The sequence below is a fragment of the Bombina bombina genome, chromosome 4 (assembly GCF_027579735.1).
Source record: "Bombina bombina isolate aBomBom1 chromosome 4, aBomBom1.pri, whole genome shotgun sequence".
Taxonomy (NCBI): domain Eukaryota; kingdom Metazoa; phylum Chordata; class Amphibia; order Anura; family Bombinatoridae; genus Bombina; species Bombina bombina.
This window is the reverse complement of record NC_069502.1, coordinates 192045495-192072370: the sequence shown is the minus strand read 5'-3', so window position 1 is coordinate 192072370 and position 26876 is coordinate 192045495. Positions and strand designations below refer to the sequence as shown.

At 38.0% G+C, this 26876-nt stretch overlaps 1 protein-coding gene across 1 annotated transcript in view; it reads left to right on the top strand.

Moving 5' to 3' along the window:
• TPO (thyroid peroxidase) overlaps nt 1-26876 on the top strand; it is a 290022-nt gene that overhangs the window by 241384 nt on the left and 21762 nt on the right. Inside the window, exon 12 of the mRNA XM_053711339.1 lies at nt 17377-17504. Coding sequence (XP_053567314.1) covers nt 17377-17504 — 128 coding nt within the window. The remainder of the gene's footprint in view (nt 1-17376; nt 17505-26876) is intronic.

Here is a 26876-nt window from a genome sequence, read left to right as displayed (position 1 = left end):
TGAAGTAATGTAGCCAAAAATATAACCAGTGTATCAAGATTTCCCAACGTTAGTAGCGTAGCGTTTCGCTAAATAAGACCACACAGGTGTAAGTTAGCTACCATAAAATGTATGCAGCAGTGTTGCCGATTCACCCCCGTTCAAAATTTCTGTTGTCAGCTGTTAATATACAAAAATTATTCCAAAATGTATTAGATATGTGAATCTAGTTCACGAGTAACAGATATCACCCAGATCTTTGCTGATAATTGCGTGTGCCAGCTTCAGTGATAACGATACCTTTACTAAGTAAGAAATATATAGGACCTCTGCATAATAAGCTGAGTAACATAAATAGTATTAGAATAGTAACTGCCCTCTGTCACCTCGTGTGAGGTACTCCACACTCAATAACGTCAAATGCGATATTCCACAATTATATTCATTACGCTAATAGTAGGCTCAGTAAATGAGTCTCAACAACATTTAAGAAAAAAGTACTGGAAGTTCTGCCACTTCTTGTTCCCAATTGGATTACAATGGTGTCAATCATCTTAGGTTTAAAGGTGGTATATACTGCTTTTGAGATGTATCTCAATAATCTATGAGCATCACTTCAGTTCTGGATGGAATATTCAACTGATGTTATAATGATTAAATGCCTTACTGCATTGTGATGATTTTATACGTGGCTATAAGAATTGAGCTAATCTATCTTGAATGTATATTGTGAGGTTGATCTCCAATTATAACTCCAGGGGTCTTATCAAGGGTGAAAAAAAGACTTATTATTATTAGTATCAGAGCAATCGGATTATTCTGTAATTGATTTAATAGTTTTTATTAATATTATGTTGGCAATAGGATCGTGTATTAATAATAACAAATCCTTAGTGGTATGTATCTGAGATAAAAAATGGGCTCAGGAGAATGGTGCAATGGGGGGTGTAATCTATGTAGAGATTGTTAGATAGTGCAGAAAATAATAAGTAAAGACATGTATTAAAATAAAATAATAAAATATATGTTGCTGCACTATAGTATTACTCTTAAATTGAGTATGTGAAAGTGCTAGACATATTTTCAGATGGCCCCAACTGATCACGTGCTAGAGTGAATATTGGGGTGAATATCAATAGCCAAAAAATGAAATAACAAAGCAGAAAATTTGAAACAAAAAACCTGTGAAAGTGCTAAGTGTGTAGACCTAAATGTGTGGTACTATTACAACCTGGACAATAAGAATCATGGATCTCAAGATGATGTAATAAGTATATATGGATACGACCATGCAAAGATCTTCCATGCTGATAGCAGAAATGCTATCTTAATACCCTGTTTTGAAAATAAATAGAATTTCTTTCATGTAAGTGGCAAGAGTTGATGAGCTAGTGACGTATGGGATATACATTCCTACCAGGAGGGGCAAACTTTTCCCAAACCTCAAAATGCCTATAAATATACCTCCCACCACACTCATACCATAGTTTTACAAACTTTGCCTCCTATGGAGGTGGTGAAGGAAGATGTGCTTGATTTCTTCTATGATAGGCGCTGCTTAGCATTTTGAAGCCCAATTCCTCTCAGAGTACAGTGTTTGTCAGAGGGATGTGAAGGGAGTATTGCCTGATGATTTAATGGTTTCACCCATGGGAAATCCTTGGGAAATCCTTTCAAAGGCTCTCTGTAATCGGTCGCAGGGATTCATTCCTTGCCTCCCTTTTCAGATCAACGTTATACTCCTCTACCATTACATCTGCTAATATTTTTCAGTACTGGTTTGGCTGTCTGCTATATGTGGATGGGTGTCTTCTGGTAAGTATGTATCATTTTTTAAGACACTCTCAGCTATGTTTGGCGCTTTATGTTATAAAGTTTTAAATATATGTTTTTGCTAATATTTGCCATAAGTCAGGTCTATGTTTATTTCCCTTTTGCAGTCTGTTTCAGTATGGAATTTACGTTTTTACAAGTTTATTTAAGTAAAACATTTTCTTACCTCAGTTTTTCAAATTTGACTTTGTTTTTTAAAATTTTTGCGGGCAAACTAGGCTCGTGAGGACACAAAATGCTGTTTTTTATTGCGTCATTCTTGGCGCGAAAATTTTTGGTGCAAAGTTGCACCTGTTGTGACACGAGTCACGTCATTACTTGTGTCTTTGTTGACGCAAAATTTTTGCCGCAAAGTCGCGCCCTTTATGACGCGAGTTGCATCATTTCATTGTGTTAGCTTTGGCGCCAAAAGTTTTTTTCTCTGCATTTGCGTCATCTTTGTTTGTCTCATTTTTGGCACCTTTTTTGTTTTTTATATTAAGCCTCTCCCTCTTTGGCTCGCTGCTATCATTTTATTATAGAGAGCTATGATGCTTGCTTTTGATTTTATTTTTTTCTATAAAAATTCTATCATGAATTTTTCCTATTTTCTAAAACTGTTACTTTGTGGAAATTGGATATTTTGTCTAAATGCTATTTTTCTTTTTTGTTACATTTTGCGAGTTGTCTCAAACTGATCCTGCCTCTGATGTTACTGTAGAAACCAAGATGCCTGAACACAATTATACCAAAAGTTAAGTGTGTTATTATTGTCAAGCTGATTTTATTCCCTCAGCTTAATTATGGGCACTTATTTTATCATATTATTATATGCTGATAATATTTCTATGTGTACAATTACATTTACTGTTTTTACTTTCTCAGTTTAATGTACCTAATAGTTCTGCAGATATAAAAATGTTACTGCTGCAGCCATAAGAAGGCTTTGAGGCCCATTTATCAAGCTCCATATGGAGCTTGTGGGCCCATGTTTCTGGCAAGTCTTCAGACTCGCCAGAAACAGCAGTTATGAAGCAGCGATCTAAAGACCGCTACTCCATAACCCTGTCCACCTGCTCTGATGAGGCAGACAGGAATCGCCACAATTCAACCCGATTGAGTACTATCAGGTTGATTGACACCTCCCTGCTGGCGGCCCATTGGCTGAAAAGCTCACAATTTCAGAATGGAATTACAGGAAAAGGGGACACAATAAATAATGAAAGTATATTGCAGAGTTGTTTTATATATACAATTTATCATTTTATATTACCATCTCAAAGTGTTTAATGTCCCTTTAAGGAAGCTTGAATCTTACCTTAGAAGAGCATATTTACATACTGTTTATATTCTTAGGATGATGTTGCTGCTGCTTCAACTTTCGGGTTGGACAGTCAGCGTTGCAGTTATCAGATTCTGAATTATATAACATTGTTTTTTGCTTCAATATGTGAATCATTTTATTTTTGATACTGTATTTGATGTCATTTAAGATTAATGTCAAATCTATATTTTTTAGCTATTCTATTTAGAAGAGCTTTATGGTTTGAATCTTGAAATTCTGACATGGTGCCTAAAATATACATTTTTATCTATCTTTTCAGGGTAATAATTTGTTTGGTTCTCAATTGGATTGGATTATCTCCTTTATATCTGGGGATAAGGGAATTTTTAAGGGTACATTTGAAGCTCTCATTTGTTTTCTTCCTTTTGTCAGAATAGAGAACAGAAAACCTCTCATTTCCCTAAGGCTTCTGGCTCCAAACCAATCTTGGATCTGAAAACTTTAAATCATATTGTAAGAGTCCAAACATTCAAGATGGTGACTATAAGGACTATTCTACCTTTTGTTTAAAAAAGGTTATTTCATATCCACTATAGACTTACAGGTTGCTTATTTTCACCTTTCAATTCATCCAGACCACTATTGTTTTCTGAGATTCTTTTTTCTAGACAAGTGTTACAAATGTGTTGCTTTTCCGTTTGGCCTAGCAACAGCACCAAGATTTTTCTCAAAGGTTCTTGGTGTTCTTTTTTCTGTATTCAGAGTGTAAGCTATTGCAGTGTTTTTGGATGATGTCTTGGTACTAGTTCAGTTTTTTCTTTTAGCTGAATCTCACACAAAACAACTAATGTTGTTTCTTCAAGTATATGGTTGGAGGATCGATTTACCTAAGAGTTTCTTGATTCTTCAGACAAGGTCACCTTCTTAGGTTTCCAAGATAGATTCAGTGTCTATGACTCCTTCTCTAACAGACAAGAGACAAATGGAATTGGTCTTAGCTTGTCTAAACCTTCAGTCTCTATAATTCTCTTAAGTGATTATGTGCATGAAAGGTTTAGGTCTAATGATCTCTGCATCAGACGCAATCTCCTTTGCTCATTTTCATATGAAACCTCTACAGCTTTTGCATGTTGCACCAGTGGTGAAGGGATTATACTCAGTTATCACAGTTGATATACTTTAATCCCAACACTCAGCTTTCTCTCACTTGGCGGTTTAACCATCACCTTATTGTTTAAAGGGGACTTCTTTGTTTGTCCTTTCTGGTTTGTGATCACAACAGGTGCAAGTCTTTCAGGTTGGGGAACTGCATGGTGATCTCTGACAGAGCAAGGCGCTTGTAATCCTCAAGAGGTGAGGTTTCCAATCAATATTTAGAACTCCAAATTACTTTTAGAGCTCTTCAGGCTTGGGCTCTATTTGAAGAGAGAACTTTTCTTTTGTTTTCAATCAGACAATGTCACAGACAGTGGCATATGTCAATCATCAAGGGGGACTTCCAGTCCTTTTGCAATGAAAGAAGTATCTTTGATATTTTCTTGGGCAGAATCGAACTTTTGTAAAGACTATGCGATTCATATCTCAGGTGTAGACAATTGGGAAGCGGATTATTTTAGCCAGGTTTTCTAGAATTATATCTGTTGGCCTCTCGCCTGAACAGGAATCTTCAGATATCTTTTTAGGTTTGGTGATTTTCAGACGGAAATGATGAATGCTTTAGCAGTTCTCTGTTTTATCAACCTGCTTTCTTTTTTCCGTCTCTGGTTCTTCTTCCAAAAGGGTGATCTCCAAGATCATAATGGAACAATCTTATGTGTTTCTGATACCACCAGCATGGCCTTTCAGGTTTTGGTATGCGGACTTTGTCCGAATGTCCAGTTGCCAGCTTTGGTCTCTTTTTATAAGATCAGAGCTTTTTTGTCTCAAGGCCCAGTTTTTCATAGGATCTCAAATTTCTAATTTTAAAGGCATGGCATTTGAACACTTACTTTTTGTTCATAGAAGTTTTTATGACTCAGTTATGTTTTCTCTATGATACAGGTTTATAAATCTGTTTCAAGGAAATTTAGGAGTTGGAAATCCTATATTTCAGGGTGTTCCACTCATGATTATTCTTGGCATTGTTTTGAATTCCTAGGATTTTACAGTTTCTTCAGGGTGATCTGAATTCAGGTTTTTGTTTGTAAATCCTTTGAAAGGACAAAATCTATGCTTTTTTCTTATTTCATAAGCAGATTGTTCAGCTTCCTGATTTGCAATGTTTGATTAAGGTTTTGTTTCATATCAAGCCTTTTATTAAATCAATTTCTCCTCCTTGGAGTCTCGATTTGATTTTTAAGTTTTTGCAGGTTTTTCCTTTGGAGTCTCTGCATTCTTTGGTTATTTATCTACTTTTTTGGAAAGTGTTATTTCTTTGGTTTTCTCTTCTGCTAGAAGAGTTTCTGAATTGTCTGTTCTCTCTTGTGAGTCTCCTTATCTGATTTCAATCAAGATAAGCTGTTTTGCGAGAGATGTCTTACATTTTTTTTTTGCATTAGGTTGTGAACTTTTTAACAACATTAAGGGAGAGATTATTGTTTCTTTGTTGTATCCTATCCCTAGGAATACTCCTAAGGGGTCTTTATATTCTTTGCATGCGGTAAGAATTTTGCAATATTATGTTGAAACTACTTAGATTTCAGTAAGACTGAAACGTCTGAAAGCTTTTGCCATTTCCTTGGCATCTTGGTTGGAGCTTTTGAATTTAAAAAGCTTATTTGGAGGAGGAGCAGTATTCACCTCATTATTCTTACTACAATTATTCATTATTACAGCTCATTCTACTAGATCAGTCGCTATATCTTGGGTTTTCAAGAATGAAGCTTCAGTTGATCAAATTTGCATAGCCGCAGCTTAATGTATGTGTTTGCCTCTTCTGAAGCAGTCTTTGCTAAAAAGATTCTTCAGGCAGCTGTCTCAGTTTAATTCTAGTGCCTATGATTTGTGTTTTTTATAGTTTTTATGAAAAACTTAATTAATATTTGGATTTAATTTCTCAGCGGAAATAGCTGTTTTCTCTTGTTAAGTGTATTCAGTCCACGGGTCATCCATTACTTATGGGATTATATCTCCTTCCCAACAGGAAGTTGCAAGAGGATCACCCAAGCAGAGCTGCTATATAGCTCCTCCCCTCACATGTCATATCCAGTCATTCTCTTGCAACTCAACTAGATAGGTTGTTGTGAGAGGTCTGTGGTGTTTTTATACTTAGTTTATTTCTTCAATCAAAAGTTTGTTATTTTAAATGGCACCGGAGTGTGCTGTTTGTTCTCAGGCAGTATTTAGAAGAAGAATCTGCCTGCGTTTTCTATGATCTTAGCAGAAGTAACTAAGATCCACTGGCTGTTCTCGCACATTCTGAGGAGTGGGTAACATTCAGAGAAAGTATGTAGGTTGGATAGATACTTTGCTCTACCGGTGTGTACTGACGTTTTTCCTATACCTAAAAGGCTTACAGAAATTATTAGCAAGGAGTGGGATAGACCCGGTGTGCCCTTTTCCCCACCTCCGATGTTTAGAAAAATGTTCCCGATAGACGCCACCACACAAGACTTATGGCAGACGGTCCCTAAAGTGCAGGGAGCAGTTTCTACTTTAGCTAAGCGTACCACTATACCGGTGGAGGATAGTTGTGCTTTTTCCGGATCCAATGGATAAAAAATTAGAAGGTTACCTTAAGAAAATGTTTGTTCAACAAGGTTTTATCTTACAGCCCCTTGCATGCATTGCACCTGTCACTGCGGCTGCGGCATTCTGGTTTGAGTCTCTGGAAGAGGCCATTCGCACAGCTCCATTGGATGAGATTATGGCCAAGCTTAAAGCACTTAAGCTAGCTAATGCATTTGTTTCTGATGCCGTTGTACATTTAACCAAACTAACGGCTAAGAACTCCGGATTCGGCATCCAGGCGTGCAGAGCGCTATGGCTTAAATCCTGGTCAGCTGATGTGACTTCTAAATCTAAATTGCTTAATATTCCTTTCAAAGGGTAGACCTTATTTGGGCCCGGCTTGAAAGAAATTATTGCTGACATTACTGGGGGTAAGGGTCATACTCTTCCTCAGGACAGGGCCAAGTCAAAGGCCAAACAGTCTAATTTTCGTGCCTTTCGTAATTTCAAGGCAGGAGCAGCATCAACTTCCTCCGCTCCAAAACAGGAAGGACCTGTTGCTCGTTACAGACAGGGCTGGAAAACTAACCAGTCCTGGAACAAGGGCAAGCAGGCCAGAAAGCCTTCTTCTGCCCCTAAGACAGCATGAAGAGAGGGCCCCCTATCCGTAAACAGATCTAGTGGGGGGCAGACTATCTCTCTTCGCCCAGGCTTGGGCAAGAGATGTCCAGGATCCCTGGGCGTTGGAGATCATATCTCAGGGATATCTTCTGGACTTCAAAGCATCTCCTCCAAAAGGGAGATTTCATCTTTCAAGGTTATCAGCAAACCAAATAAAGAAAGAGGCATTTCTACGCTGTGTGCACGACCTCTTAGTATTGGGGGTGATCCACCCAGTTCCGCGGACGGAACAAGGGCAAGGGTTTTACTCGAATCTGTTTGTGGTTCCCAAGAAAGAGGGAACGTTCAGACCAATCTTGGACCTAAAAATCTTAAACAAATTCCTAAGAGTTCCATCATTCAAAATGGAAACTATTCGAACCATCCTACCCATGATCCAAGAGGGTCAATACATGACCACGGTAGACTTAAAGGATGCCTACCTTCATATACCGATTCACAAAGATCATTAACTGTACCTAAGATTTGCCTTTCTAGACAGGCATTACCAGTTTGTAGCTCTTCCCTTCGGGTTGGCTACGGCCCCGAGAATCTTTACAAAGGTTCTGGGCTCACTTCTGGCGGTTCTAAGACCGCGAGGCATAGCGGTGGCTCCGTATCTAGACGACATCCTGATACAGGCGTCAAGCTTTCAAATGGCCAAGTCTCATACATAGATAGTTCTGGCATTTCTGAGGTTGCATGGGTGGAAGGTGAACGTGGAAAAGAGTTCTCTATCACCACTCACAAGTGTCTCCTTCCTAGGGACTCTTATAGATTCTGTAGAGATGAAAATTTACCTGACGGAGTCCAGGTTATCAAAACTTCTAAATGCTTGCAGTGTCCTTCATTCCATTCCACGCCCGTCAGTGGCTCAGTGCATGGAAGTAATCGGCTTAATGGTAGCGGCAATGGACATAGTGCCATTTGCGCGCCTGCATCTCAGACCGCTGCAATTATGCATGCTAAGTCAGTGGAATGGGGTTTACTCAGATTTGTCCCCTCTACTAAATCTGGATCAAGAGACCAGAGATTCTCTTCTCTGGTGGCTTTCTCGTGTCCATCTGTCCAAGGGTATGACCTTTCGCAGGCCAGATTGGACGATTGTAACAACAGATGCCAGCCTTCTAGGTTGGGGCGCAGTCTGGAACTGCCTGAAGGCTCAGGGATCGTGGACTCAGGAGGAGAAACTCCTCCCAATAAATATTATAGAGTTAAGAGCAATATTCAATGCTCTTCTAGCTTGGCCTCAGTTAGCAACACTGAGGTTCATCAGATTTCAGTCGGACAACATCACGACTGTGGCTTACATCAACCATCAAGGGGGAACCAGGAGTTCCCTAGCGATGTTAGAAGTCTCAAAGATAATTCACTGGGCAGAGTCTCACTCTTGCCACCTGTCAGCGATCCACATCCCAGGCGTAGAGAACTGGGAGGCGGATTTTCTAAGTCGTCAGACTTTTCATCCGGGGGAGTGGGAACTCCATCCGGAGGGGTTTACTCAACTGGTCCATCGTTGGGGCAAACCAGAACTGGATCTCATGGCGTCTCGCCAGAACGCCAAGCTTCCTTGTTATGGATCCAGGTCCAGGGACCCGGGAGCGGTGCTGATAGATGCTCTGACAGCCCCTTGGGTCGTCAACATGGCTTATGTGTTTCCACCATTCCCGATGCTTCCTCGACTGATTGTCAGGATCAAACAGGAAAGAGCATCAGTGATTCTGATAGCGCCTGCGTGGCCACGCAGGACCTGGTATGCAGACCTAGTGGACATGTCGTCCTGTCCACCATGGTCTCTGCCTCTGAGGCAGGACCTTCTAATTCAGGGTCCTTTCAATCATCCAAATCTAATTTCTCTGAGACTGACTGCATGGAGATTGAACGCTTGATTCTATCAAAGCGTGGCTTCTCGGAGTCGGTTATTGATACCTTAATACAGGCTCGGAAACCTGTTACCAGAAAAATTTACCATAAGATATGGTGTAAATATTTATACTGGTGCGAATCCAAGAGTTACTCATGGAGTAAGGTTAGGATTCCTAGGATATTGTCTTTTCTACAAGAGGGTTTAGAAAAGGGCTTATCTGCTAGTTCGTTAAAGGGACAGATTTCTGCTCTGTCTATTCTTCTACACAAACGTCTGGCAGAAGTTTCAGACGTTCAGGCCTTTTGTCAGGCTTTGGCTAGGATTAGGCCTGTGTTTAAGACTGTTGCTCCGCCGTGGAGTTTAAACTTAGTTCTTAAAGTTCTTCAAGGTGTTCCGTTTGAACCCCTTCATTCCATTGATATTAAGCTGTTATCTTGGAAAGTTCTGTTTTTGATGGCTATTTCCTCGGCTCAAAGAGTCTCTGAGTTATCTGCCTTACATTGTGATTCTCCTTATCTGATTTTCCATTCAGACAAGGTAGTTCTGCGTACTAAACCTGGGTTCTTACCTAAGGTAGTTTCTAACAGGAATATCAATCAAGAGATTGTTGTTCCATCACTGTGTCCTAACCCTTCTTCAAAGAAGGAACGACTCTTGCATAATCTGGACATAGTCCGTGCCCTGAAGTTCTATTTGCATTCAACTAAAGATTTTCGTCAAACTTCTTCCCTGTTTGTCGTTTACTCTGGACAGAGGAGAAGTCAAAAAGCTTCGGCTACCTCTCTCTCCTTTTGGCTTCGTAGCATAATACGCTTAGCCTATGAGACTGCTGGACAGCAGCCTCCTGAAAAAGTTACAGCTCATTCCACTAGAGCTGTGGCTTCCACCTGGGCCTTTAAGAATGAGGCCTCTGTTTTGCAAGGCTGCAACTTGGTCTTCACTTCAACAAAATTTTACAAATTTGACACTTTTGCTTCTTCGGAGGCTGTTTTTGGGAGAAAGGTTCTACAGGCAGTGGTTCCTTCCGTTTAAAGTTCCTGCCTTGTCCCTCCCATCATCCGTGTACTTTAGCTTTGGTATTGGTATCCCATAAGTAATGGATGACCCGTGGACTGAATACACTTAACAAGAGAAAACATAATTTATGCTTACCTGATAAATGTATTTCTCTTGTAGCGTATTCAGCCACGGCCCGCCCTGTCTTTTAAGGCAGATCTAAATTTTTAATTCAAACTACAGTCACCACTGCACCCTATGGTTTCTCCTTTCTTGTCTTGTTTCGGTCGAATGACTGGATATGACATGTGAGGGGAGGAGCTATATAGCAGCTCTGCTTGGGTGATCCTCTTGCAACTTCCTGTTGGGAAGGAGATATAATCCCATAAGTAATGGATGACCCGTGGACTGAATACACTACAAGAGAAATAAATTTATCAGGTAAGCATAAATTATGTTTTTATTTTATCCTTCCCTCTCTAGTGATTCTGTGGACTTCCACTTCTTAGGTATTCTATCCCATATGTCACTAGCTCATGGACTCTTGCCACTTACATGAAAGAAAACATAATTTATGTAAGAACTTACGTGAAAAATTCATTTATTTCATAGTGGCAAGAGTCCATGAGACCCACCCTATTTTTTGGTGGTTATAGTTTTTTGTATAAAAGCACATTATTTATTCCAGTTCCTCTTTTTGTATGCTTTTTTACTCCTTTTTACATCTCACTACTTGGCTATACATTAAACTAAGGTATGAGTGTGGTGGGGGGTGTATTTATAGGCATTTTAAAGTTTGGGAAACTTTGCCCCCTCCTGGTAGGAATGCATATCCCATACGTCACTAGCTCATGGACTCTTGCCACTATAAAATAAATGAATTTTTAATTTAAATTCTTACTTAAATTATGTTTAACATTACTCCTTCTATTTGCGGTTATAATATGCAAGAAGTGTGTAATTCCCTATGATACATAAGCAAGAATACATTTACAAGAATATATAATAATTATTCTGTTTGTTCATTCCATGTGGATGGACAGTATTTAATAAATAAATCCATCTGCTTTCAGCTTTGAGGAGTGCAGATTCAAGGTCTCCCCCTCTAATGCCTAAGTTGACTTTCTCTATACCCCAGCAGTGTAGTTCATCTCTGCTGAGTTGTGGTGTGTTACAAAATGACAAGCTACACTTGTGAGAGTTTTCCCATTCTCCTGATCTTTTGCTGCATTTTTTACATTTCTTAAATGCTCCATTAGTCTTAATCTCAAATTATATCTCATCATACCTATATAGAGCATATTGCACCTGCAGCGTAATGCATATATCACTCCTTCAGTATTGCAGCTAATGTACCTCTTGATTGTATGCTGTTCCCCAAATCTATCTGTGATTTTGGATGTCTTTACATGTGCTGCAATTGCCACATCTGAATGTGCCTGGAGAGAATGCAGATTTGTTTTTCTTAGTATGGAGATGACTAGTGCTGATTAAATCTTTTAACTTTTTGGTACACCTGTACCCAATTGCTGGTTTGTCCCCTAACTTTTTAGGATCGGATCTGTCATTAAAATTTCCAATGTTTTTTGATAATGTCAATTAACTGTGGAGTTTGTGTGTTATAGGTCAAAATTAATCTTGGAGTTTTAGGATCTGTTTTGATCTTTTTGTACAGTAATTAATTTCTGTTAGTATGTAGCGCTCTGTACTTTGCCCTCTTTATACTCCTTTTTGATTAGCCTGTCTTAGAGTTCAGTGGCTCTCAACTTGAACGTTTGCTCATCTGAGCAATTCCTCTGTATTTTCAGGAACTCACCAGTGGGTAAACCTCTGATGGTTCCTGGAACATGTGTACTAGTGCTGTACAGTAAACTGTTTGTTGACGTCTTTTTTCTGTACAAATCTGTCTTGATGTTCCCTTTTGCATTTTTGTGTATCGTGAGATCTAAGAAATTGATTTCACTCTGACTGGCTTCATGTGTCAGTTTAATATTTAAATCATTCTGGTTTACTATATTAAGGAACTCTTGCAGTTTGTCGTACGTTTCTTCCCAAATAAAAAAACATTTAATCGATAAAGTGAAGCCATAGGAGGATCATATCTTTATAGTGAGTATTTGTATCTGTAAAAACATGTTCCGCCTCCCACAAGTCTAGAAATAAATTGGCGTTGGTGGGGGCACATGCCGCCCCCATGGCTGTTCCGTGGGTTTGTAGGTAAAATCTGTTGTTAAATATGAAAAAAATATAATTTAAAATAAAATTTAACAACTTAATGACAAATTTGTCATGTTCCGCGTCTTCTTCTGATTTGAGTTCCAGAAAGTACTGCACAGCCTTAACGCCCTTAATATGGTCAATTGACTTATATAGAGATTCCACGTCTGTACTGACTAACCATGTGGTTTCATTCACATTGAAATTTTCCAATCTCTGTAATACTTGCATAGTATCTTGTACGTAGGAGGGTAATTCCTGGACATATTCTCAAAGTCGATAGTCTACATATTGGCTTGCTTTTTCTGTTAAACAACCTATACCCAAGACTATAGGTCTTCTGGGAGGCGTTTGCTGGTTTGTATGTATCTTTGGTATTAAATAAAAGGTAGCTATCTTGGGGTTCTGTACTGTTAAATATTTCCTTTTGTTCTCTGATATTGAGCCTTCAGGGAACGCCTGATTTATTATATGGTTATAGATTTTGGAATATCCCATCACTGGGTTGTGTAACAGTTTTGTATAACAACTTAGTTTTCTTAATTGTTTATTTGCCTCTTTGAGGTACATGTCCAGGGGCCATATAATTATGTTACCTCCTTTATCCGCATAGCAAATAACTATTTCATACTTTTGTTTTAATTCTTGTAGTGTCATCCGTTCCTTATATGTAGATTTTGTTGTATATGGAATAATTTTAATGAGGTAATATCACTGCATGCCATCTCATTAAAGATGTCTAGATGCAGTGTATTAATATTTTTGGGTATAAATGTGGATTTATTTTTAATATTATTTCTCTATCTTGCTTTGGTTGCTGGATCTGATTCTTCCGGTAAGTTTTTCAAGTCTTTGATGGTTTCTAATTCATCAACATTCCATCCCCATTCATTTTATTTTTGTGAAAAATGTTTCTTAAAGGGCCACTAAACCCAAAATCTTTCTTTCATGATTCAGATAGAACATACAAATTTAAACAACATTACAATTTACTTCTATTATTTATTTTGCTTCATTTTTTTAGATATCCTTATTTGAAGAAAAAGCAATGCACATGGGTGAGCCAATCACGTGAGGCTTATATGTGCAGCAACCAATCAGCAGCTACTGAGCATATCTAGATATGCTTTTCAGCAAAGAATATCAAGAGAATTAAACAAATTAGATAATAGAAGTAAATTAGAAAGATGTTTAAAAATGCATTATCTTTCTAAATCTTTAAAGAAAAAATGTGGGTATCATGTCCCTTTAAGAAGCAGTTTAAGCATGTATAGCTGTATGTCTTTTATAATTTCAAATTTGTTTATATTATTAGATGGACAGAATGACAAATCTTTGGACAGTACTTAAATGTGGTCTTTTGCTAGGGGTAAATCTAATAGGTTTATTACATTCAGTGATTCAGTCGTATCTGTCAGAATGGGCTTGGTGGCCTCCTTGATTGTCTCCAATTCCCTTGTTGTCCTGTTTGTGCACGACTCCGGCCTCTGGTTGGCCTTTTGTTTCTTCCCCCTTCTTGTTCTCCTGATTCAAAAAAATCCTTCTTCTTAATGCAGCTTGAGGATTGGGGGGCCATCACATTAGGGGCTGTACTGGGTATTTGTGTCAGTGGAACTGCCTTCTTCCCCATCTGTGTTAGATACATCACTCTGTACTATGGTTACTTTAAGGTTACTTGTGGCATTTCTGAAAAATCCTCTTTTTCTCCATTTATATATCTTATTCTTGGTGAAATCCTGTATATCTCTGTTAAGTTTGCTCTGTTTAGTGGCTTTCAATTCTGCTTCATATTTATCCAACTCTTTCTGGAAGGTTTTATATAATTTTTCGAACTCAGTGTTATTTTCAAAAAAAATGTAAAGCTTCATTATGTTCTTTAATTTTAGCTTCTAATATATCATATTGGGACATCCTAAAACATTTAATGTGAAAATGGCTTATTGTAGCTTAATGAGTAAAAAAGTGGTCCCTATCATATTCAGAGCGGTCATGCTTAATAAGGATCTTCATTAATTCGGTGGAGCATTCAGACAATGCCTCTTCCCACTCTATAGTTAATGTTTGATCCCCGAATTCAAAGGCTGTAAAGAGCTGGATTCTCAAGGCTCTAGGTATTAACTTCTTTTCAATATATTTTTCAAAAAAATGGCGGTTCCACCAAACGTTATCCTGTTTAAACATAGTTTTATGAGCATCTCGTAATATTCCTTCCTGAGTGGTTGGTATTGTGGTTCCACCCTGGTTATTACCCTCTTCAAAAATTTCATTAAGGTCTGATGTTCTTTTGAATTGCCTGGCCTGTCTATCTCTGTCCCATGTAGAATCCATTAGTGATTGTAAGTCTGTGTGCTCGATTGTTAAGAAACTCTGAATATCCCAGAGTAAGAATTATGTAGGACAAACAGTAAACAATGGCACTATCACAGGCAATCCCCACTAATACCTATTTCTTAATAGCAGTATGCAATAAACAAATTTTCTGCTATATTATGTGACACAAATATATTTTAGGTGGGGTGGTGCTTTGCATTAGTAATCAAATACAAAAGATTTGTGGATATAGAAGAGAAATCCACAGAAAGAATGCAAATATAGCACTAGTCAGGCAAAGAAATTACAGTATGTGTTAAAATGTGACTTTTATTCATTAAAGGACCTGTCAACACAGTAGATTTGCATAATCAACAAATGCAAGATAACAAGACAATGCAATAGCACTTAGTCTGAACTTCAAATGAGTAGTAGATTTTTTTTCTGACAATTTTAAAAGTTATGTCTTTTTCCACTCCCCCTGTACCATGTGACAGCCATCAGCCAATTACAAATGCATACACGTACCATGTGACAGCCATCAGCCATTCACAAATGCATACACACTTATTCTTGCACATGCTCAGTAGGAGCTGGTGACTCAAAATGTTTTTATATAAAACGACTGTGCAAATTTAGTTAATGGAAGTAAATTGGAAAGTTGTTTAAAATGGCATGCGCTATCTGAATAATGAAAGTTTAATTTTGATTGAGTGTCCCTTTAAGTTAAAATAGGAGGTGTGAACACTAAACAAAGTTAAAAACAGTGTGAGACTACATAATAATGAGTAACTGAGGTAGATAATGTATAGGTACTACGCCTTTATATTTATAAATCTGTATTTACAATAAAAAGTACATATCATGTAAGTGATGAACATTGGAATGTTAAATACGTACAGTACATATACAGTAAAACACATAAATACATATGTACACACATCTAAACATATATATATATATATATTTAGACATGTATATGTATCTATCCCTTTGCATGCCTTTTTTTCTAACACTTGAGCCCGTATACCTTTTTAATGCAATATTTTTTTACAATAATGTTTTTTGTGGCACTTTTTTGTCTCGCTTAACAGTTAACCAGAGCTCTGAAGTCATGACTGCCTTGCATTAAATTTGATTGTGCTCAAGCAATCACGCTTACTTCCAACTCATAGTAAACACCGTATTTTTGATGCACATAAAGAGCTCTGAAAACAACTTTTATTGATTGTGCACTACACTTAGAGCTCCAGACTCCAATCCAAATATAGCCCACAATGTTGAGTAGGTTGTTATTGAGGTGGTGTTAGATATCTGTTATGTCATTTGGAGCTCTCTAATAATGGTAACATAAGGTTTTAGCTATGTTGAAACTGCTGAAGGGTTTAGATTGGAGCAAAAAAACGTAGTCATCCCATTGCTACGTATGTGAGTTAACCTGGTTCAAAGTTATTTCTGATATATTTATAATGGTGCTTGACATATGGATTGGGATAGCTTAGAATTTGAAAATGGTTTATGAGACACACCCAATAATCTGATACTGGCAATAGTGAAATAGATTTGTTTTTGGTCCATCTTAAAAAGGGTGCTTTAAAAGAAAGCATATACAGGTAGCCCTCAGTTTACGCCGGGGTTAGGTTCCAGAAGGAATGGTTATAAATCGAAACCATTGTAAATTGAAACCCAGTTTATAATGTAAGTCAATGGGAAGTGAGGGAGATAGGTTCCGGGCCCCTCTCAAAATTGTCATAAGTAACACCTAATAAATTATTTTTAAAGCTTTGTAATAAAGACTTTAAATGCTAAACAACATTATAAACCTAATAAAATAATCACACAACACAGAATATATAATTAAACTAAGTTAAATGAACAAAAACATTTGCTAAACAGCATTATAAACCTAATAAAATCACACAACACAGACTTCACTTGCATTTTTCTGCTAACAGTTCTTTCTATGCATTCCAATCTGGACTGATTTATAGACAGGAAGATCTTGTTCCTTTGAAATCTGCTCTATAGCTCAGGTCTGGTTAAACTGATTAATTTCAGCTTGCTTGGCTTTGCTGCAACACAAGCGGACAGCTCCACCTTCTGGCTATTTTAATAAATGCACTGCTTCTCAATGCTTTTCAATAACAGTCACATGACTGGAAAAAAAGGTTGTTATTCTGAAAAGGTGTAAATTGAACCGTTGTAAAACGAGGGCCACCTGTATATACATATGCTGAACAAACAGATTGTATTCTTGTGTATAATTGTCCGATCCATCATTTTATGTGGCATTTCTGCTTATAAGTTTGAATGCTGCAATATGCACCATTAATACCTTGCTCTGTTTTATCTAATATAAACAATATAAACAATATTCAGTTTAATTATTCTTTATTTTAAATAATAAAAAAATGCCTAACAAACATTTACAACAAAAAATAGATTATAAAACAGAGACTGAAGTCACTTTAGAATGTGTTCAAATATTATTTTGGTAAAGAGCTCTCACTTCTTATTTAAGACTAACATTTTTCATTACATAATTTGTCATGAGATTTTCACATTTTATAAATTGTTTTTCTTTTTAAAATGTTTCTTTTAGATATCAATGAATGCGATAATAGACAAGAACCTCCATGCCATTCTTCAGCTACATGTAAGAACACACTTGGCAGCTTTCAGTGCTTGTGTGCAGATCCCTATGTCCTTGCAGAAGATCAAAGGACATGTGTAGGTAATCTATTTTATGGTTTATTACTTGCATACACAAGGAACTCCTACATCTGTGCTATTCATTAAGGCTGGGTAATTAAATAGGTTTGAAGTTTTCTAATATATCATAACAGAGAATTGTGCCAAGATTAAAAGTCAAAGAGGATATGCATTTACATATCCTCTTCCTATCCTTCAATGCATCATGTCACTAATTCTCTTCTATAAATACACATTCCTACGGTGCCTTGGCATTTCAGACTTCTATAAAGTTTTTGTCTTTGAGAAAATTCTTTTACCAAACATGATGTAAACCTCTTTATTTTATAGTTTAAGTCACAGTGTACTGACATTTTAACTTCATACTAATGCTGACTAGGTGATAGGTATGTCTTCCTAATGTTTATTCCTGCTACAGTTTGTTGTCTGAAAGGTACTTCCTGCTAATGTTCATTGGTTCATAGGTACTTCCTGCTAATTTTCATTGGTTGATAAGCCATATAGGTATCTGTAGAAAGAGGGCAACTGACACCTGTAAATTACTTCACATTTACAAATAAATGGACATGAAACCCACATTTTTCTGCGCTTTAGGTCTAGCAATGCACTTCTGGCAGCTAGCTGCTGATTGGTAAAGGCATATATATATATATATATATATACAGTATCTCACAAAAGTGAGTACACCCCTCACATTTTTGTAAATATTTTATTATATCTTTTCATGTGACAACACTGAAGAAATGACACTTTGCTACAATGTAAAGTAGTGAGTGTATAGCCTGTATAAAGGTGTAAATTTGCTGTCCCCTTAAAATAACTCAACACACAGCCATTAATGTCTAAACCATTGGCAACAAAAGTGAGTACACCCCTAAGTGGAAATGTCCAAATTGGGCCCAATTAGCCATTTTCCCTCCACGGTGTCATGTGACTCGTTAGTGTTAAATGGTGAGCAGGTGTGTTAAATTTGGTGTTATCGCTCTCACACTCTCTCATACTGGTCACTGGAAGTTCAACATGGCACCTCATGGCAAAGAACTCTCTGAGGATCTGAAAAAAATAATTGTTGCTACATAAAGATGGCCGAGGTTATAAGAAGATTGCCAAGACCCTGAAACTGAGATGCAGCATGGTGGGCAAGACCATACAGCTGTTTCACAGGACAGATTCCACTCAGAACAGGCCTCACCATGGTCGACCAAAGAAGTTGAGTGCATGTGCTCAGCGTCATATCTAGAGGTTGTCTTTGGGAAATATACGTATGAGTGCTGCCAGCATTGCTGCAGAGGTTGAAGGGGTGAGGGCCGGGGGTCAGCCTGTCAGTGCTAAGACCATATGCCGCACACTGCATCAAATTGGTCTGCATGGCTGTCATCGCAGAAGGAAGCCTCTTCTAAAACAGATGCCCAAAAAAGCCCACAAACAGTTTGCTGAAGACAACCAGACTAAGGACATGGATTTCTGGAATCATGTACTGTGGTCCGATGAGACCAAGATAAACTTATTTGGTTCAGATGGTGTCAAGCGTGTGTGGCGGCAACCAGGTGAGGAGTAAAAAGAAAAGTGTGTCTTGCCTACAGTCAAGCATGGTGGTGGGAGTGTCATGGTCTTGGCCTGCATGAGTGATTCTGTCACTGGGGAGCTACAGTTCAATGTTCATTGAGGGAACCATGAATGCCAACATGAACTGTGACATACTGAAGCAGAGCATGATCCCTTCCCTTCTGAGACTGAGCCGCAGGGCAGTATTCCAACATGATAACAACCCCAAATACACCTCTAAGACGACCACTGCCTTGCGAAAGAAGCTGACGGTAAAGGTGATGGACTGGCCATGCATGTCTCCAGACCTAAACCCTATTGAGCATCTGTGGGGCATCCTCAAACGGAAGGTGGGGAATGAGGACATCCACCATCTCCATGATGTTGTCACGGAGGAGTGGAAGAGGACTCCAGTGGCAACCTGTGAAACTCTGGTGAACTCCATTCCCAAGAGGATTAAGGCAGTGCTAAAAAATAATTGTAGCCACACAAAATATTGAGACTTTGGGCCCAATTTGGACATTTCTACTTAGGGGTGTACTCACTTTTGCTGCCAATGGTTTAGACATTAATGGCTGTGTGTTGAGGTAGTTTGAGGGAACAGCAAATTTACACGGTTATACAGGCTGTACACTCACTACTTTACATTGTAGCAAAGTTTCATTTCTTCAGTGTTGTCACATGAAAAGATATAATAAAATATTTACAAAAATGTGAGGTGTGTACTCACTTTTGTGAGATACTGTATATATCAGTATATATATACAGGGAGTGCAGAATTATTAGGCAAGTTGTATTTTTGAGGATTAATTTTATTATTGAACAACAACCATGTTCTCAATGAACCCAAAAAACTCATTAATATCAAAGCTGAATAGTTTTGGAAGTAGTTTTTAGTTTGTTTTTAGTTATAGCTATTTTAGGGGGATATCTGTGTGTGCAGGTGACTATTACTGTGCATAATTATTAGGCAACTTAACAAAAAACAAATATATACCCATTTGAATTATTTATTTTTACCAGTGAAACCAATATAACATCTCAACATTCACAAATATACATTTCTGACATTCAAAAACAAAACAAAAACAAATCAGTGACCAATATAGCCACCTTTCTTTGCAAGGACACTCAAAAGCCTGCCATCCCTGGATTCTGTCAGTGTTTTGATCTGTTCACCATCAACATTGCGTGCAGCAGCAACCACAGCCTCCCAGACACTGTTCAGAGAGGTGTACTGTTTTCCCTCCTTGTAAATCTCACATTTGATGATGGACCACAGGTTCTCAATGGGGTTCAGATCAGGTGAACAAGGAGGCCATGTCATTAGATTTTCTTCTTTTATACCCTTTCTTGCCAGCCATGCTGTGGAGTACTTGGACGCGTGTGATGGAGCATTGTCCTGCATGAAAATCATGTTTTTTTTGAAGGATGCAGACTTCTTCCTGTACCACTGCTTGAAGAAGGTGTCTTCCAGAAACTGGCAGTAGGACTGGGAGTTGAGCTTGACTCCATCCTCAACCCGAAAATTCCCCACAAGCTCATCTTTGATGATACCAGCCCAAACCAGTACTCCACCTCCACCTTGCTGGCGTCTGAGTCGGACTGGAGCTCTCTGCCCTTTACCAATCCAGCCACGGGCCCATCCATCTGGCCCATCAAGACTCACTCTCATTTCATCAGTCCATAAAACCTTAGAAAAATCAGTCTTGAGATATTTCTTGGCCCAGTCTTGATGTTTCAGCTTGTGTGTCTTGTTCAGTGGTGGTCGTCTTTCAGCCTTTCTTACCTTGGCCATGTCTCTGAGTATTGCACACCTTGTGCTTTTGGGCACTCCAGTGATGTTGCAGCTCTGAAATATGGCCAAACTGGTGGCAAGTGGCATCTTGGCAGCTGCACGCTTGACTTTTCTCAGTTCATGGGCAGTTATTTTGCGCCTTGGTTTTTCCACACGCTTCTTGCGACCCTGTTGACTATTTTGAATGAAACGCTTGATTGTTCGATGATCACGCTTCAGAAGCTTTGCAATTTTAAGAGTGCTGCATCCCTCTGCAAGATATCTCACTATTTTTGACTTTTATGAGCCTGTCAAGTCCTTCTTTTGACCCATTTTGCCAAAGGAAAGGAAGTTGCCTAATAATTATGCACACCTGATATAGGGTGTTGATGTCATTAGACCACACCCCTTCTCATTACAGAGATGCACATCACCTAATATGCTTAATTGGTAGTAGGCTTTCAAGCCTATACAGCTTGGAGTAAGACAACATGCATAAAGAGGATGATGTGGTCAAAATACTCATTTGCCTAATAATTCTGCACTCCCTGTATATATATATACACAATATATATATATATATATATATATATATATATATATATATATATATATATATATATATATATATATATATATATATATATATCTTGGTATTGGCTCTCTGACTACCAGTAACACAATGTTGCTCCTTCAAGAAAGGGAATCAAATATAATAATAGAAGTAAATTGAAGAGTTGTATAAATTTATGTGCTCTATCTTAACTATTAAATAATAATTTTGAGTTTCATGTCCCTTTAACCCATTAACGACCGAGGACGTGCAGGGTACGTCTTTAGAAAAAAGGCAGTTAACGCCTGAGAACGTACCCTGCACGTCCTCGGTGTGGAAAGCAGCTGGAAGCGATCCTGCTCACTTCCAGCTGCTTTCCGGTTATTGCAGTGATGCCTCAATATGGAGGCATCCTGCAATAACCTTTTACGGCTATCCGATGCAGAGAGAGCCACTCTGTGGCCCTCTCTGCACCGGACATCGATGGCCGGTATCGTTGGTGGGTGGGAGCCGGTGTGGGAGGTGGGTGGCGGCCATCGATGGCCCGGGTCATGTGGAGCGGGGGCGGGATCATGGGCGGGTAAGTCCGGGGGAGCGTGCACGTGCACGAGGGGGCGGGGGCATGCATGGGGAGGGAGCGGGTGGGAACGCTACACTATAGAAAAAATGTGGGACATTTAATGTTAAAAAAAACCCCTTAGGTGTGATTTAGGTGGTGAGGGTTGGTCCGTGGGCGGGGGGGGGGGGGGGGGGGGGGGATTGAGCTACACAACAGAAAAAAAATAAAAAAATTAAAAAAAATAAACATTTGATTGTTCAAACTGGGTACTGGCAGACAGCTGCCAGTACCCAAGATGGCCCCCAATAAGGCTGAGAGGGAGGCTTAGAGAGCTGTTTTGGGGGGGATCAGGGAGGTTGGGGGTTAAGGGGGGATCCTAAACACAGCATATGTAAATATGCCTTTTTTTTTTTTCTTAAAAAAAAACCTTTTATTTTAGTACTGGCAGACTTTCTGCCAGTACTTAAGATGGCGGGGACAATTGTGGGGTGGGGGAGAGAAGGGAGCTGTTTGGGAGGGATCAGGGGGTGGGATGTGTCAGGTGGGAGGCTGATCTCTACACTAAAGCTAAAATTAACCCTGCAAGCTCCCTACAAACTACCTAATTAACCCCTTCACTGCTAGCCATAATACACGTGTGATGCGCAGCAGCATTTAGCGACTTTCTAATTACCAAAAGCAACGCCAAAGTCATATATGTCTGCTATTTCTGAACAAAGGGCATCCCAGAGAAGCATTTACAACCATTTGTGCCATAATTGCACAAGCTGTTTGTAAATAATTTCAGTGAGAAACCTAAAATTGTGAAAATATTAACGTTTTTTTTACTTTGATCGCATTTGGCGGTGAAATGGTGGCATGAAATATACCAAAATGGGCCTAGATCAATACTTGGGGTTGTCTACTACACTACACTAAAGCTAAAATTAACCCTAGAAGCTCCCTACATGCTCCCTAATTAACCCCTTCACTGCTGGGCATAATACACGTATTGTGCGCAGTGGCATTTAGCAGCCTTCTAATTACCAAAAAGCAAAGCCAAAGCCATATATGTCTGCTATTTCTGAACAAAGGGGATCCCAGAGAAGCATTTACAACCATTTATGCTATAATTGCATAAGTTGTTTGTAAATAATTTCAGTGAGAAACCTAAAGTTTGTGAAAAAATTTGTGAAAAAGTGAACAATTTTTTTTATTTGATCGCATTTGGCGGTGAAATAGTGGCATGAAATATACCAAAATGGGCCTAGATCAATACTTTGGGATGTCTTTGAAAAAAAAATATATACATGTCAATGGATATTCAGGGATTCCTGAAAGATATTAGTGTCCCAATGTAACTAGCGCTAATTTTGAAAAAAAGTGGTTTGGAAATAGCAAAGTGCTACTTGTATTTATGGCCCTATAACTTGCAAAAAAAGCAAAGAAGATGTAAACATTGGGTATTTCTAAACTCAGGACAAAATGTAGAAACTATTTAGCATGGGTGTTTTTTAGTGGTTGTAGATGTGTAACAGATTTTGGGGGTCAAAGTTAGAAAAAGTGTGTTTTTTTCCATTTTTTCCTCATATTTTATAATGTTTTTTAAAGTAAATTATAAGATATGATGAAAATAATGGTATCTTTTGAAAGTCCATTTAATGGCGAGAAAAACGGTATATAATATGTGTGGGTACAGTAAATGAGTAAGAGGAAAATTACAGCTAAACACAAACACCGCAAAAATGTAAAAATAGCCTTAGTCCCAAACGGACAGAAAATGGAAAAGTGCTGCGGTCATTTAGGGGTTAAAAAGCTTTTACTTCATTTTTTTTTATACAAAGAAAGTCAACATATTTAAAGACTGCTCTTTCATATGGATGTTAGAAATACTTCCCTGGAGTAGGGCACTCTCAGGTTTTTTATAGAAGCCAATAAGTATTAATTTATTGATAATATTCTGGTTCTGTTTGTGCACTGGTGTTTTTAGGTCACTGCTGCTGAGTGTTTAGCGGCGTGTGCATTAATGCACATATCCACATTGGAGAGCAAACATTTAGATGTCAGATAGTGTTTATGCATATAAATTATATTCTTATAAGTTGCATTATTGTTCTGCCCTAGTAGGCGGGTCTTTTGCGGTATTCTACCCTATGGTTGTTCTTGTCGGTATTTTAATATCGGTAGCCATACTGCTTAGTTCTATACAACAGTGTCATATTTTTATTCACATGCCGGGAACTGTTCATTTTAAGTTTACTCGCAATACTGTCTTTATGTGCATTAGCTGTTTTTAATACTATTTGACTGATTTGATTTGCGTCGGACCACCCACGCTGTGATGATACGCTATAGTGCACTGTATACATTGACAGCTATATGTTTCAACTGCTATGATAGCTATTCTGTAACTCTGACTGAGGTTTATATATCTACATTGGCCCTTTATACACACTGTTTTTGTTTGCTATTGATATACATTTAGGGTCTGCGATGTTATGTGGTCATTGAGTGATAATTTCTGCATATTTCCATACTCTGATTTACAGATATCCATGGTTTTACTACAATCTTTGGTGATCTTTGTACATATATGTTACATGCTCCATCCATCATTTCTTGTCATGCCATTTAAGTGCTTTGCTATGAGATCTGTGGATTTATATATTAGCAGAAAGTGTTGTGTTTGTTAACTCTTTTGGTTGGCTCTAAACATAATGGTGGCTTGTAGTTCGAATTGATTGTGCCCAGCTACCATTCAACTATGGTATTCTTGATGGCTTGCCCATCATTAATAATTAGGTTGTTGATTTTCTTTGGTTTGGATTGGTCAGCACTGATATTTAGGTTCTGGGTATTGCATATGACTTCATGACTCTTATAACCATCTTTGTTGGTTGTCTATGGCCTGTCTCTTTGCGGTATATTGTGGAATTCTCCAGATTATGCTTTTATTATTTTTTGTATATTTTATGCATAGATTGGTAATGGGTGATTTTGTTGTTTTTTTCCACATTAGCATATAATATATCAGTTTTTTTTTTTGTTTTTTGTTTTTTTTTCAGACTGTAAATGTCCTGATGAAGGCCCAACTGAGGGCTGAAATGTCGACCATGTTCTTTTGACATTATCAATAAATTAATACTTATTGGCTTCTATAAAAAACCTGAGCGTGCCCTTCATTATATAGATTTACATACTTACTTTGCTTCAAGGATTGCACCCAGGTCACGGATACACCTCCTAGGTTGGAGTGCTGGGCCACTGGCTATTTAACAGAATATATATATATATATATATATATATATATATATATATATATATATATATATATATATATATATATATATATATATATATATATATATATATCATATATAGGAATGCATATTTTTTCAGTACATGATATACTGTTGAATGTTGTTTAATCCAAAGAAAATGTTTTTTTTTTGTTTTATAATTGTGTGTCAATTATTTATATATGTTAACTAGAAGAACAAGATAGACTATTCCATAGAGCATCCGTTTTACTGACTATGCCATGCTTACACCTCTATTACTATGGGCTCCATTTAAAAATCTGTGAGAGCAGCTTGGGAGCACCTTTGGCTGCAATCTTGCAAGCGACCAAAAATCAATAAGCTGTGGTCGGCAACTGTTAAGTGGCATTCTTCAATCCCCCAAGACTTTTCCAACCGGTGTGATTGACAGCCCCTGCTTGCACATGATTGGCCATGCATGAGCAGTTGTCTGAGTTGCACACTTTGCTTTGAGTGCAATGATAAATGCTAGCAATGATGCTGGGCAACAGGACGGAGATGTTTACCCTGTCTGTATGGCCCATGTTAAATAGAGGCCTATAAATGGGTTACTGAATAATATCTGTAGTAGATAGCTGGCTATTATTGTCAACCACCAAGGAGTTTCTGACCCTGTCATTATAACTACTTTACATAAATGTCACCTATAGCCCATTTATCCTAAGCCTGACGCCCCACTACACTTTAACCCTATCTATTTCTTAATATACCCTTTTCAAAACACCAATGCTGTCCTTTAACATTAACTGCTGAGATGTAATTCTCCCCTCTACTTCAAATACCTCTTTCTTTACCTCCTCATTGCAAACCCAAATCCACTTAGATTAATCCCCCTACATAAGCCCTACTTTTTGTAACTCCTCTCTTAAATTGTCCCCTCTTACATTGTCCCCTCCCCTCCAGTATCACCTCCCAACATTGAACCCCTTAAATTAAAATAAAAATAAAAAATAATTTTCCAAACATCTTTTGAAGTTTTTCAGCCTCATCTAACCATCAGATACAGGGTACTGTTCTTCTTCCATGTAAAAGTGAACTGTGCACCAGTGCAAAGGCTGCTCCTCCTGGAATCAGAATTTAATTCTGCAATCTGGAATAAGGAAGGAATAAAGAGGGCGACTCCTAGTGCAGATCACTTAGATGTTATGTACCCACCAGCTGTTCCCAACAAATGGATACTCACAGATTATATTGCACACTGTAGTGCAAATGGAGCATACTAGGTATATTAAAGTGACCTAGTGCACATGTAAGCCAAGGTAGTCCTCTGCTGCAGCGATAGATCACTCCAAACGGTGAATAATGAGGAGACTCCAGTATACAAAAACATATATTTGATAAAAAAAGCTGATAAAAAACAATTCACAGATATATAATATAAAACTGTGGTCAGTACAAAATGCTACGCATTTCTACGCGCTAACCACGCTTTTTCCTCAGGCAAGTAATCAGTATCCATTTGTTGGGAACAGCTGGTGGGTACATAACATCTAAATGATCTGCACTAGGAGTCGCCCTCTTTATTCCTTCCTTATTCCAGTTATGTAAAATAGTTTATATATATATATATATATATATATATATATATATATATATATATATATATATATATATACATACATACACACACACACTGTATATTATATATATATAAATA